The 15,147-nt window shown below is 41.5% G+C and overlaps 1 protein-coding gene across 2 annotated transcripts in view; it reads right to left on the bottom strand.

Moving 5' to 3' along the window:
* FLT4 (fms related receptor tyrosine kinase 4) overlaps window positions 1-15,147 on the bottom strand; it is a 110,882-nt gene that overhangs the window by 51,123 nt on the left and 44,612 nt on the right. For both annotated transcript variants that reach the window (XM_060765416.2, XM_060765417.2), the window contains exon 3: window positions 10,624-10,898. In XM_060765416.2, coding sequence (XP_060621399.2) covers window positions 10,624-10,898 — 275 coding nt within the window. The remainder of the gene's footprint in view (window positions 1-10,623; window positions 10,899-15,147) is intronic.

Genomic DNA, 15,147 nt, shown 5'->3' with positions numbered 1-15,147 from the left:
ATTGAATTTTGCCATTATTTATGTGTAAACGGCTTTGAGTCCCCCCAGGGGTGAGAAGGATGGTATATAAATACTGTAAATAAAATAAATAATAACATCTATACAATATTTGAGTTTGTTATGCTCTCCCCTCCTCCCACCCGTCCCAATTTAATGACTTCCTGTCACTTGGGTTGGAGACATTAATATATAATGCAGTTTTCCTTCCTATTACATTGCTTTTTTATTCTTCCTTCTGGCCTAATATTTATTATTTATAAATTCCCTACACATATTCTAACAGGTTACATTATGAAGTCTTCTATAAAAACTTTTCCTTCTTTCTTTTTTAAACATAGTTTCAAAATGGCTTCCAGTCCTTGATAAGGTCATTTGCAAATGCTCTCAGTTTGAATATTTCATTCTTAATTTTCAGCCTTTTGATTTTCCCCTCCTCTCTTATCTTCCTTAATAACACTTCAAATGCCAAGATGAATGACAACTGGACAGTGGGCATTCTTGCCTTGTGCCCTTTTGTATTTTATATTTTACAATTATCTAATCTCTAAAATTTTGGAGGTTTGTGTTTTGTAAATTGCTGCATCAAACCTGAAATGGTAAAAATAGACTTGACCGGAACAAGTACCACAACCAACTATGAATACCTAAAATGGGATCAAACAGGTGCAATTGTGCAGTGTGGAAATCATCTTAGCCTTTGCTATGCTGCTGAATGGAGGACAAATAGCCAGAGGTGAAGTGTGACTAATAGAACATAATTTGGATCTTTTTATTACAAAAATGGGTGTGCAGCAACAAATACTATCCCCCTCCTCACATATCTGCTTTCCTTGTCAGATCACTGGTTTATTTTTTATATATATATATGTTTAGCTGATGTATATTGCCTTGGGGGTCCTAATAGGCTCTGAAGTAATAAAACTTAACTACACAAATAAACAAAAGTTTCTAAATTTTGCTAAGATATGGCTGGTACTATAAAGGATGGATGGATGGACAGATGGGAGTGCACACACATAGAAACACAGACATCCAAACACTAATGAGAGTGTTCTTTTAATGACATGCATAGGAAAGTGTTATAGTTAAATTTATTACTGGTTATTTATATTTAAATTCTTTAAAAATTAGCACTCAGGTTGGGTAACAAGGGAGGAAACACATTAAACAAACAACAAATGGGCAGATAAAAATCATTCCAAGTATTGAAACAACAATCCATGTATTAAAACATAAAGTAGCCAAATTTCCACTATGGCCAGTTAAAACAATTAGACACTCCCCATGCACATGCACACTCATAAAACCCAATTAGCTTGGCAAGTCTGTCTGGGGGAAAAGAAATCACTGTACTAAGTAGTTCTCTGAATCGGTGCTTCAGCCAAATGAATGAGACATCTTGTACACAAGGCAATCATTCTACCATAAATATCCCACATACTTTAGTGATGTAGTAAGTTCAACATAATATCTATACATGCAAGCAGTCAATATTTTATGAACCATTTTCTTAGACTCTGTAAAACATTGCCCTCCGGATCATGGGTACTCCAAGTTCTTTTGTTACCAGAGACTCTCTCCTCACCTCCCCATTGCACTAAAGATGGCAGTGGCAACTCCCCATCAAACTGAAGGAGGGAAAAGCAAAGAAAGACAATGCCGTTACTCCTCATCTGAGAAGGAGGTTGAAGATGAGATTGAGTGCCTAGCTACTCATTGCCTACCTACCATCCATGCAATCCCTGACTCACAGAGGAGTGGGGATGAGAGCTAGTGGGGTCACACCTCTCAAGATGAAGAGAGGGAAACAGCCATAGATCTCATACTTCATTAGTGCCAGCAGTATAGGATGGCTATTTCCTAAACGTTTGGATCTGTGTGGGGGCTTTGGTGACTGTAAATATAGGACCTTATCATGAGACAGATGGATCTAAATTACCACAGGATAACAGCAGAGTGTTCTTCTCCCAGTTGGAGACATCTGGAAAGTCTTAATTTTACAAAAGGAGATCATTAATGGATTGTATTTGTAAAAGAAAGGTTTTCCAAACTCCCTTTAGGACAGTGGTTCTCAACCTGTGGGTCCTCAGATGGTTTGACCTTCAACTCCCAGAAATCCTAATAGCTGGTAAACTGCCTGGGATTTCTGGGAGTTGTAGGCAAAACACTTGGAGATCTACAGGTTGAGAACCACTGCTTTAGGAGAAAACAGAAGGAAACAACATCATATTATATCCTACAGCCAAAGACATAATTATCTTGCTGTAGTTGCAATGTACCTGCCTCATGTGGCCATGTATAAATATGTGAGGGGAAGCCATAGGGAGGAGGGAGCAAACTTGTTTTCTGCTGCCCTGGAGACTAGGAAGCGGAACAATGGCTTCACACTATAGGAAAGGAGATTCCATCTGAACATTTGGAAGAACTTCCTGACTGTGACAGCTGTTCAGCAGTGGAACTCTCTGCCTCGGAGTGTGGTGGAGGCTCCTTCTTTGGAGGCATTTAAGCAGAGGCTGGATGGCCATCTGTCAGGGGGGCTTTGAATGTGATTTTCCTGCTTCTTGGAAGGGGGTTGGACTGGATGGCCCACAAGGTCTCTTCCAAACTATGATTCTATGTGATAAGCCCCATAGTCATAGAATCATAGAGTTGGAAGAGACCTCATGGGCCATCCAGTCCAACCCCCTGCCAAGAAGCAGGAATATTGCATTCAAATCACCCCTGACAGATGGCCATCCAGCCTCTGTTTAAAAGCTTCCAAAGTCATTCCTGAAGAGGGGCCGGCCAAGGGCAAGATGGTTGGATGGTATCCTTGAAGTGACTGGCCTCACCTTGAAGGAGCTGGGGGTGACGACAGCCGACAGGGAGCTCTGGTGTGGGCTGGTCATGAAGAGTCGGAAGTGACCAGACAAATAAACAACATCAACAAGTTGCAATGCACATGCCTCATATGATAAGCCCCATAATCATTCCTGCTACTCATCAGGAAGAACAAATGTGACCTCTTAATGGGTAGTTCTGCTTCATAGGACTGGCTGCCCCTTGAATCCTTGGGTCTGTGGTCCTCATAGCTAGGATGTAGGGTAAGCCAAACCTCTCAGAGGAAATGTGTCTGATGATCCTCAGAAGGAGGCATTCAGGAAGCAGCAGGCTCTCTAATAACAGAGATGGCCACTGCTGGTGGCAGAATTGAGGGGGTCATGGGTGCTACAATCTCCTTCTGGAATGTTTTTGGGGGGGGGGGCGGGGGGCTCTTAATCAGCTCTGCATGGATCAAATACTGCTTTCCAGAGCAGCAAGAGCATGGCTGGGGTAGGGAATGATACACTTTTTGTCCCCAGTGCCCACTGAGAGTCCCCTCAGCGAGCCATCTCAGCAGAGCAACCATAACTGTTTGTAACTTGACTGATAATTTTCTCCTCTCATCTTCATCTGTTGAGATGACTTATTTTGCTGCAGGTTTTTCTCCTATTTTGGGCTATTAAACATTATTAGGTTTTGGTGCTATGTTACTGCAGTTTCTCTGAAACAGATTTATTGCAATGTCCCTGGAGCTTTACAGAACACATATGTTTTATATCAGTCCCAAATGCTCTAACTTTGATGTTAACCAGGCATTTCTACCTGCTTGGGTATGGTTATGGCAGGTTGCAGCAGCTATTGTGAAATTTCACCAGTGTGAAATTTGATTAGCTTATTTTAAACTTTTCCCACAAAATGTTTGTTCTGAATAAAACTAAATCAGTTTAGGTTTCTTTAACATAATCCATCACAGAAACTTCCATGATAATTTGTCTTTGTGCAGCTTCAATCAAAGCAAAATTTATTTATTTATTTATTTATTTGGAGCGCTTTTGCCCCGCCCTTCTCAACCCCCTAAGGGGGACTCAGGGCAGCTTACAAAAGGCACAATTCGATGCCTAACAATGTCCTTTCCTACTCTGGTCATTATTGGTTGTCTTTGTCCATCTGCCAGCTTACCCGAACGCTTGGTCCCACATCCAGGTTTTTAGCTTCTTCCCGAAGGAGAGGAGGGATGTTGATGTCCTAATTTCCTGGGGGAGTGAATTCCACAGGCGAGGGGCCACCACCGAGAAGGCCCTGTCCCTCATCCCCACCAGTCTCGCTTGTGATAAAGGTGGGGCCGAGAGCAGGGCCCCCTCAGCAGATCTTAAACTCCAAGGTGGGACATAGAAGGAGATACGTTTGGACAGGTACGCTGGGCCGGAGCCGTAAAGGGTTTTGTAGGTCAAAACCAGCACTTTGAATTGTGCCCGGAACTGGATCGGCAGCCAGTGGAGCTGACACAACAGAGGGGTGGTATGCTCCCTGTATGACGCTCTGGTAAGTAATCTGGCTGCTGCCCGTTGGACTAATTAAAGTTTCCGAACAGTCTTCAAAGGCAACCCCACGTAGAGCGCATTGCAGTAATCTATTCGGGATGTAACAAGAGCGTGGACCACCGTGGCCAGATCTGACTTCCCAAGGTACGGGCGCAGCTGGTGCACAAGTTTTAATTGCGTGAAAGCTCTCCCAGCCACCGCTGAGACCTGGGGTTCCAGGCTCAGCGATGAGTCCAGGATCACTCCCAAACTGCGAACCTGCGTCTTCAGGGGGAGTGTAACCCCGTCTAACACAGGCTGTAACCCTATGCCCTGTTCGGCCTTACGACTGACCAGTAGGACCTCTGTCTTGTCTGGATTCAGTTTCAATTTGTTAGCTCTCATCCAGTCCGATACAGCGGCCAAACACCGGTTCAAGGTTTGGGCAGCCTCCTTGGTGACAGGTGAGAAGGAGTGACAGATTTGGACATCATCTGCGTAGAGATAACATCTTAGTCTGAAACTCCAAATGATCTCTCCCAGCGGCTTCATGTAGATGTTAAACAACATCGGGGACAGAATTGATCCCTGTGGGACCCCACACAACAACGGTTGTGGAGCCGAACAGGTGTCACCCAGTAACACCTTCTGAGACCGTCTCTCGAGGAAGGACTGGAGCCACTGCAGTGCAGTACCCCCAAGTCCCATATCCTCGAGTCGTTCCAGAAGGATACCGTGGTCAACGGTATCGAAGGCCGCTGAGAGGTCCAGCAGAACTAACAGGGACACACTCCCCCTGTCAAGTTCCCAGCGAAGATCATCTACCAAGGCGACCAAGGCTGTCTCAGTTCCATGTCCCGGCCTAAAGCCAGACTGTGCCGGATCTAGATAATCAGTGTCTACCAGAAATCCCTGGAGTTGTGTCACCACCACACGTTCCACGACTTTGCCCAAAAAGGGGAGATTGGATACTGGCCGATAGTTGTCGAATCGAGTGGGGTCCAGTGATGGCTTTTTCAACAGCGATTTTATAACAGCTTGTTTTAAGCTCGCTGGAAACTTTCCTTCCTGTAAGGAGGCATTAACCACCACCTTTTCCCACTCTGCCAAACCCCCTCTGACTTCTTTTATCAGCCAGGATGGGCAGGGGTCTAGGATGCATGTGGTGGGTCTCACTTCTCCAAGGATCCTGTCCACATCCTCAAGCTGAACCAATTGAAATGAATCCAATAAAACCGGACATCCTCAGAGACCGCAGTTAACATGGCGTCGAAGTCAGACCGGATCAACGCAACTTTATTTTAGGTGTACTTAAGATAAAAAGATTTGTAAAAATGAAATACAGATTTATCTGTCCACTGATTTTATCCAGGTAGCCATCCAGTATAACATACATAATAATGACAGTCAGAATTGTCTTTGTTTAACAAATCCATTGATATTATGATGCCTGTGTAGGGAATGAAGAATTTTGTGGAGGATAAAGAGATTTTGTGAGTAAGACTTTAAATTAGCTATTTATTACAATTCTGTCTTGTCCTTCTTCTATGAAGCTTAGGTCAGTTTACATATCTTCCTCTTCTCCACCTCACATTCATCCATAATAGTATTTCCCATACTCTGGACTTCCAGGTATTTTGGACTTCAACTTCCCAAATCCCAATCTTTGCCCAAGGCAGCTGAGTCAATGTGCAAAATACCTGGAGGACTAGAGATAGATCACTGATCTATCCTGTGAGGCAGGCCAGGCTGAGTGACAATGGCAAAGTCTATGAGTTGTTGAAGACTTTCATGGTTGGAATCACTGGGTTGTTGTGTGTTTTCTGGGCTGTAAGTCCATGTTCCAGAAGCATTCTCTCCTGACATTTTGCCTGCACCTATGGCAGGCATCCTCAGAGGTTGTGAGGTCTGAGCTTCATTTCTTATTGGGCATTTGTGTTTGTGTGTCCTTCATAGGCCCCATCTACATAGACAGTATAATGCAGCTTCAAAAGGACTTGAAACCATGGCAGCCACAAAATGCATGGCGGTAATGCATGCTGTGGAGAACATTACAAGGAATAAAATGTATTTTGAAAAGTTGCAAAAAAATCCAAATCCAGCTTTAAAGTGTGCTACAGCAGACCCAAATGTATCCTAGCTCCACTAGCTTTGCAAAATGTGGGATGCATTGTAGATACTCACCCCTGCTGAAGAGCAATAAAGAATTCAGAATGGAAAGGACGGCTGAAAATCACCCCAAGAGCATGGCTGGGCAACAAGGGGATAATTGGCCCTCTGAGAAGGGTAATTGATAACCTCAATTCTCAAATGTCACTTTCCCTTTTTAAAAAAGTCAAATGCCTCTGGTTTGCTGATAGTGGTTCTATGTTCACTCCAATCATCATCCTGGCCTTAAACCAGTTCCAGGCATGGCAATCTAATCACCCACACAGTGAAACTGGTTTCTCCCAAACCTGTTCCAAGCTGTAATATAGTCAGTGTAGATTTGCCCATGGTCTGACATACTAATGACTGCATCACTACACTGGTACTCAAAGTTTCTCTCTAGAAGCTTATGAAATCCCCAGATTAATTCCCCATTGTGTCGACAAAGGGAAACAGCTATAAAGACTAAGAAAACAAATCTATTTCACCATCCTAGCTTGAAGCACAAGGTCATGATTGAAATGTATTTTCATGGGTGGTGTTGTACATCAGCTCTTTGGTTGCTAAACGTTCCTGACTAGAGGTTTTGGATTTTATTCCATCTCTGTGTTTTTATATAAATATTCCTTCAGGATGCATTTGAGGAACAGCCACAGATGTTCATAGCAAAGACCAAGGACAGATTAGATTAAGGGAGAACTAACATTCATGAGGGGAAATTCCTGCCAAACTTCTAAAGCCTTTGGCTATTGTTATTTAGAGTTTGTTATTGGAGTATGATTTATTTTAAAATACCAGCAACAGTTGCTCAGCTGGCAAACTACTGAGGCTCACTATTAATTGCCCCTCTTATATTTAGACTGGATTCTAAATATCCAAAGTCTACAATCTACACTAATACCCACAGACCTCACAGAAATCATATGCTATCTTTAAACAGTAACACCCTGTTTTCTAAGGACTTGGTTGTCACCACTCAGATGGGCTTTTGAGATGGGCTTTTGAGATGGGCTGATGAGGAAATGTGCTCTGTGTGTGTGTGTGTGTGTGTGTGTGTGTGTGTGTAATGAAGTGAGAATTCTTAAGGGAGAAAGAGATGGTGCATGCATGTACAAGTGCAAGGGAATGTGACTACAAAAATGCTCAGATTGTGCTTTAGGGTAGGACAAGATCTGAGGCTAGTATGCTGAAATCTATTGGCAGTCATTTGGTTGATTTGCAGATTAGATTGACAAGTTGGTTCTCAATTATTTAACATAGTCAAAAGGAAAACAGAGTTGATTTTATGCACTAATAGATATGAGGTCAGTTCTCCTTTGGTATTCCCATGGTAGGTCACTTTGGCACTCCATATTTTTGTCTTACAACTCCCAAGCATACTCCATGGTGAAGTGTTATGGGGAACCGCAGTCCAAAAATGCAAGGAGAGCCACTGTTGCTTATACATGGGGCACTCAAAATAAATTTCTGGGTCCAGCACTTATTTATTTACATATTTATATTTATCCAACCTTTCCAGTTTTAAAAGGGAGTGCTCACGGTATTTCACAAAAAGTCGGTTTTAACTGCATCTCTTTTATTCCAGATCCTCGTTGGTGAATCTCAGGATATTAATCAAACACAAAGTGGAACTTGCAAACAAATGTTATTCTGGGTTGCTGTGAGATTTCCGGGCCTCAAACAGACAAGAGCTCTTTCTCCCACCCTGGACATTCCACAGATATATAAACCCCACTTGCCTAGTTTCCAACAAACCAAGCAACATCTGAGGATGCCTGCCATAGATGTGGGTGGAACGCCATACAGCTACCCAGTGATTCCAGCCATGAAAGCATTCGACAACACAGGTGTTATTCTGTATGTATATCTTTAACGCATTTCAATAACAATTTCTAGGTAACACAACTGGTATGGTGGACGCAAGTTATGCCTTTTGCATCAGGTTCTGAGAGTTCTAGTAAAAACACAAGGAATTGTGAATGATCATTTGTCTGTTCATTTCCTAGGAAATTTCCTAGGAAAGAAACACTCGGAGGTAATTTTGCCAGTTCCTCCCTCTGCAAAAGTAAACATATGCTTTTTAATTAGCCAGAATACATGAAGCAAACATAGGAAAATACTACCATATTAATGTGCTTTAGAATGAGCAAACTCACATATTAGAAATCATTTCTAAAGTCACAAGTAGCAGATTAATAACATAATTTTGCTGTTCTTTACCTCACGACATTAAGGTAAGATCTGTGTTGAAGATCTACTATTGAATATCTGTTTAGGAATGCAATGTTAGAATTCTTCAGCAAATGCAGTAAAAAAATAACCCAGATAATTAGTGTGGGATATCTTTGCAACCAGAAAAACTTAAAAATAGTGAGTGACTGCATGAACAAGGCAGACATTGCACATTTTAAATCAAATCCATACTGATCTTCATATTTGAATAACCTGTTTTTGATTTGGCAGTCTTGCCTAATTCCTGGTCAAGAATAACAATCAATTCATTGGAGAAGTAAAAGCAGAATACATTGCAAGTCAGCACATCATTAACTGGCAAAAATCTAGGAAATATTGAAAATCCAGGTTTATCACTCAGGAGCTATGGCAAAACAGTGAGGGAAAAAAGAAGAAAAACTTCCATGCTTCTTATCATTCTTCTAGTACAACATTATAGTTATTCATCCTTCTTTAATTCCATTTAATTTAAAATAGCACCCCACTTTCCATCCATCCCTCCCAAACAGGGGGTTCATGTTCTTTCTTTCTTTTTAAAAGCAAACCTGAACAGTAACAAGCCAGGACCACTTGTGTAGTTCTAGGGTGCACTGGGACTGAAAACTATTGTGTTCCTGTCCAATAGCAACATCCCCCCAGGCACCAATGTAATTGAATCCTCCCAGACAGAGCAGATCTTCAGCAGTCCCACACAAGAAGATGCATATTGATTTATTCTCAGCAGGAGGATAAGGATTTACACTCTCACTCTTATTTTTCTGGATTCAACCAGCCTTACGCAGATGAGAAAGGGAACCAACACATATCCAGAGAAATGTTTGGAGAGTAAGAAGCATGACTTTTGCTCTGATCAGATGCTGCATAAGGATGAAAACTCAGAACTTTGGGAAGGAAAGGGCAGAAGGGAGCTTTCATTTTTTTTTTACATAGAGGTTGAAAGATCATTTGTCAGAAGTGTTTTGATTGTGCATGGCATGGTGGGGCACTGGATGGCCCTTGTAGTTTCTTCCAGCTCTATGATTCTACATTCCTTTACATACTCAGTTCAATCAACAGTCTGTTTCTCTTAGTTGTCATTCATATCCATGGCTACATATGACAAGAGCATAAGGAGGGTCACAGCAACTCAGAGATACAAAGTGTGTGTCTCTCTGGCACTACACAATTAGTGCCTGGTTTCAATGAACTCCAATAAGCTGGAGACAATTCTTCCTATCAGGACACAACAGAATGTTTGAAGGCCAGAGAAGTAAGGTTCAGTCTGTTTTGGATGGAGTCACACTCCCTCTGGAACAAGTATACCTGCTTTGAAGGAAGGTGACCATAGAGTTACAGTGGGGGATCTAGAGATTTCCAGAGAGAAGTTCTCTTTGGCAAAAAATAACAAAAATACTGGTTTTATTATTTGTGATTTTTCCACTTTTATGATGATCCTCTATGTCTAATCCCAGGGAATGTGGAAGTCTGATGGTACCAAAAAAACAAAAAACAAAAAAACCCAACAACAAACAACAAACTGAAAACAAACAACAACAACAACAAACAAACAAACAAACAAACGTGCATGTTCTTTGGGATCAACACATGCCAAGATATTTGCTTAAAGTGTTTCTGGTCTACCAAGATAATCCTTCTAAGAGAATGGCGCATGATACCAGCTACAACACTGTGAATGATGGAGCAGATCAGGAACACAGAGACAAGTTGGCAAAACTGCATATTGGAATTCACAGGTTGCTTCATTTCTCCTTTCTCTTTTTCTTTCCAATGATTTGCACTGCCAAAAGGCTCTCTGCTATCAACTGGCTTTATAATAAAGTCTTTCAATAATGCTTTAATCTACTATAAAATAGTGTGGCCAACGTGCTTGTTCACTTGGTGCGCAACCTGTGTTTAGCCATACATGTCTTTGCTCTCTTACCTCTCACAAATACATAGGTGCTGACTGCAGTAGTGTCCTCAATTTTGGCATTGATGTACTTGTAGTAACAGCGGTAGTAGCCTGTGTCATTAGCCTGAGTCCCCATCACTGTCAACACCTTGCAGTAAGGCTTGGTTTCAGTACCCTCACAATCTTCTTCCTTGACTGTTCGAATACCATCAAGACTCACTAACACCACAGAATCACTTTCCTTTCCAATCTGAATGGAGTCTTCTCGGCCCCCAGGCCACGACCACTCCAAGGGATGCTGCCCTCTGTGCAGAAACAAAAGGAACACCAGAAAGAGAATTAGCAACATTGTTAAATGACTTCCTGTGCTGTATCTTATTTTCTAACCTGCCCTCCCTCTTCCACTTTTTAATGTCAACAACAAAGAGAAGTCAAGTAACCTCCTCTAATAAACGAAGTGGGTGTTGAGTTCCCATCTTAGCTAGGCAGAAAAGCTGAGCAGAGAACGAGATAGGCAGACTTATAATTCTGCCTGCAAATGACTCTTGATTGGCCTCTCAAAATGAATATTGTGAGGAGAACCACCGGGATACAAAGTACTCAGAAGTAAGGAGGAGTTTTAGCAGAAATAAACATGTGCTTGAGGAAGATGCAAGAGTCTGACAAAATAAAAACCACCCTGCAGTCAAGAATTAGAACCAATATGATGTCCTGAAATGCATGAAACAGGTCTACATAAAACACAGCCGCATTACCAACTTATTCAAATTATACAATGTAAATTATATTTATTAACTGATACAACTTCCACAAAGAACTCTTGGGAGTTGTAATTTGGTGAATCCTAATGGAATTTTGAAAGCTGCCTTCTACTGTGTCAGAAATCTGACCATCTACTCAGTATATTCTGTTCTGACTGGCAGAAGCACTCTAGGATCTCAGCTAGAGGTCTTTCTCATCACCTGCTAGATCACTTATTTTGCCCAAAGTATGCCAGAGACCAGCATCATATTTGTGCCCATTGGCTAACATAGTTTCTTTCCTGGAAACTCACCAGAGATCAGCAGCCAGTGGTTCAGGGACTTCCACCAGTCCATGGACCACCACTTTGAGTAGCACTGTGCTAGTGGATCTCTTTAGCTAGATTTTTGTGAACTGCATTGGGTCCCACTCTGACAGAAAGGTGACATACAAATGAAATTAATTAATTAAATAAATAAATACATAAACTCTCCAATAATTGCAACTGGGATCTTCTATTTGTAACCCACACATTGAGAATCAGTGTTGGGACAGAGAAAGCTGCTCTCACATAACCAGAATGCTCATGGTAACATGATAAATAGGAATTACTATGATGTCACTTCACATCTTTAAGTCAACATAGCCACAGAGATTATTGTATGGATGTGGAGACCAAGTGACTAGGGATTGTGGCATATGGTACACGTTTCTCCATCAAAAGCAAAATGATGGCTACTAAACCAAGGGTGTCATACTTTAACAAATATATTCACCACTTTGTCCTTGTGAGAATTTAAAAAAATAATTCTGACTAGTTTCTTTTCTACTAATTCTTTTTCTGAGATACAAAAGAATGCTAAAACAGTGTGTCCTTTACCTGACTTCCAGGAATCTCTGAAGATCAGTGCAAGATCTCCCTTCCCCATTTTTGTGGGCTTCTCTATCAATGGCAGAAGATTACTGGTGGCCCATGATCTGTGGGTGGAATGTTATCTTGCCACTGAAAAGATGTGGTACCCTCCCCAACCGATTTGGATCTTGGGACATTGGTGTGGAATATGACTGTCATTCAACTATGGAGAAGCTTGCAAAATTGGCAAGGTTCTGCATGGTTCAGCACTTAAGAACCAAACCTAGTTCTCCCAGATGAGAGCTAGGGAAAGTGGTTGGGTTTTTACTTGCAGCTGTGCTCAGTCTGAGAGATGGTCATAGAACCATGGTCATGAGGGGCATCTTGTCTTCAAGTTAAACTGAATGATATGTGGAGTGGAACAAATGGAAGGGCTGTAACAAAGTAGAATGGAGGACATATGCTCATCATTTCAGTTTCTGGACTGGAATTAGTGAAAAATTGATTGTTTAGTTCTTCCTCCTACTTGTCTTGAAGCATTAGAGAAAGAAAAGCCTACCACCTACACCTGAGAAGGGAGAAAAATAGTTTTTTTCTTAAGAGCAGGAAAGGCTTTCATGCATGGCTGATACTGTCAGTAAGGGTGTCAGTAATTTTCATCAGAGCTATCCAAGATGAAGGCACACAATCAATATAGTTTGCTCTTATTTCACAGAGGGCTGATTTTGTAGCTGTTCACAGAATGAGAAGCTAAACTGTGGTAGAGGCAGGAATTTTGGGGCCTAATCTTGTAAAAGAATATGAATCCTGTTTGTTAGTATGTTCTTTCAAGTAATCTCTGATCTATGGCAACCCAAGGATTTTTTCAGGAAGATTTGTCCCTCCCTTTCTGTGAGGATAAGAACATACAACCTGTCCAAGGTCACCCAGTGGATTTCCTGGTTGAGTGGAATTTGAACCCTGGCCTCTCAGCATCCTAGTCCAGCATCAGACCACTGCAGTATGTTCAATAATTGCAAGGTCGCAATAAAACTAACATTTCCTTCTTGCTGCTTTCAACCTAGGATGAAGTGTGCACATCTCCCTTGAAGAATCAAAGATGAGCTGGATCAAAACAGCAGTGAGGGGTGAATCCCTCTTTGGGAAAATTCTTTTGTATGAACATCCCTGTCTCTTTGCTTTGGCAAATGGAGCTTTCAACATAACAAGCCAGACTAGAAATAAGGCATTTTCCTGCTCCCTGGGAGTCTGTTATATAAATAAATGTTTGATGTGATTTGAACAAAAATGTTAATGTCAATGTTAACACAACTGCTTTCTCTTTCTGGAAAAGGGTATCAAACAAAGAGCTGTGTCCAACCTCATAACATCAAGGCTATGTAGGCATTAAGGTATGTAGGCATGTAGGATGGAGATGTATCATCAACTATGCTATATTTTTCCTAATGTATGTGGGAAAAGGTCTGATGACAGCCATTCTTACTAGAAGGACCCAGTATGGAGAATATGCAGCCACAGGACCATGTTGCAAAGTCTATGCAGATATGTCAGTGGACATTGATTTTGATTTCTTGGCAGTCAATCACATTGCAGATCTATACATTTTTTTGTCTTTTCCAGGTAAAATGGAAGAAAACGTAATTAAGGATACCACATTCAAATCAAATCAAAAATATTTATTACAGCCATAGATCAGCATATGGAGAGTGAGGTATAGTCACATCAAATCATTGAATCATTGTACATTAAAATCTAAAAGGCTAGAAAACAAATGTATGTTGAAGGTTAAAGCACAAAAACTACTTAGAGAAGCGGAGGGACTAGAAGAGGGAGGAAAATTGATGGAGGGGTAGGTGCATTCAGGACACAATTTGAGGAGACTGAGGTGGGAAGAACTGATTTACATTTCAGTTAGCTGATAGTTAGTTTGTTAAGTTTTGGAACTAGTCATTATCTGGCGGATTTTAAGTGCTGCTGCACAAAACTTGGCAATATTATATAAGGGTTCCAGCCCAGCTTACCTGTCTGAACGTTTCTCCCCCTATGAACCATCTCAGAGATTAAGATTGTCTGGAGAGGCCCTGCTCTCATTCCTGCCTCCTTCACAGGTGCAATTGGTGGGAACGAGAGACAGGGCCTTCTCAGTGGTGGCCCCTCGGCTATGGAACTCGCTCCCCAGTGATATTAGATGAGCCCCTTCTCCCCTGGCCTTCAGAAAGAGGGTGAATACGTGGCTTTGGTATCAAGTCTTTGGCAAATAACATAGTGCAATAGATGGACTTGGATTTATGTGTAATGATTACCGGAATGACCTGACCATGATTGTGGATAATGTGGTTTTATAATTGTAATTGCAATGTTTTATATGCTTTAATGCTCTTAATCACATTTAATTTTTAATTGAAATGCTTATTCACAGTAGTTGTATATTAGATGTATATTGTTTTAAAGGCATTTATTTATTTATTTATTTATTTACTTCGCTTATATACCACAATTCTCAGCCCAAGGGCGACTCATTGAATCATTGCCTATGCTGTAAGCTGCCTTGAGTCCCCCTCAGGGTTGAGAAAGGCAGGATATAAATATAGTAAATAAAATAAATAAATTATAACTGGGTTGGTATCTGAGAGCAGCAGGGTGGTGTAAAATTGTCCTGAACAGCCTGGGTAATCATATAGCAAAGGCAGAAAAGTCTGGATCGAATGTCCCTGTAGACCAGGCACTGGAGGAGCACATACTCAGTTGTTTCTATTTGACTTGAGTCACGGGGGCAGAGCCTCTCTGGGTAGGGGGTCTTCCGGTATCGGTCCTCAAGTACAGCTGATGAAAGGGATATTGCATTGTTTTATTTGCTATATCACAGTCTGTCCTGCGAAGCCCTTTTCATTCCAAGTATGTTTTGCTTTGTGACATTGGGAAAGTTGCTGTCCAAGAAACACAAGCTGAAAGCCCCTTTG

The sequence above is a fragment of the Anolis sagrei genome, chromosome 2, assembly GCF_037176765.1.
Source record: "Anolis sagrei isolate rAnoSag1 chromosome 2, rAnoSag1.mat, whole genome shotgun sequence".
Classification (NCBI taxonomy): Eukaryota; Metazoa; Chordata; class Lepidosauria; order Squamata; family Dactyloidae; genus Anolis; species Anolis sagrei.
Note: the sequence above shows the minus strand (reverse complement) of the source record. Positions and strands in the feature narration are given on the sequence as shown.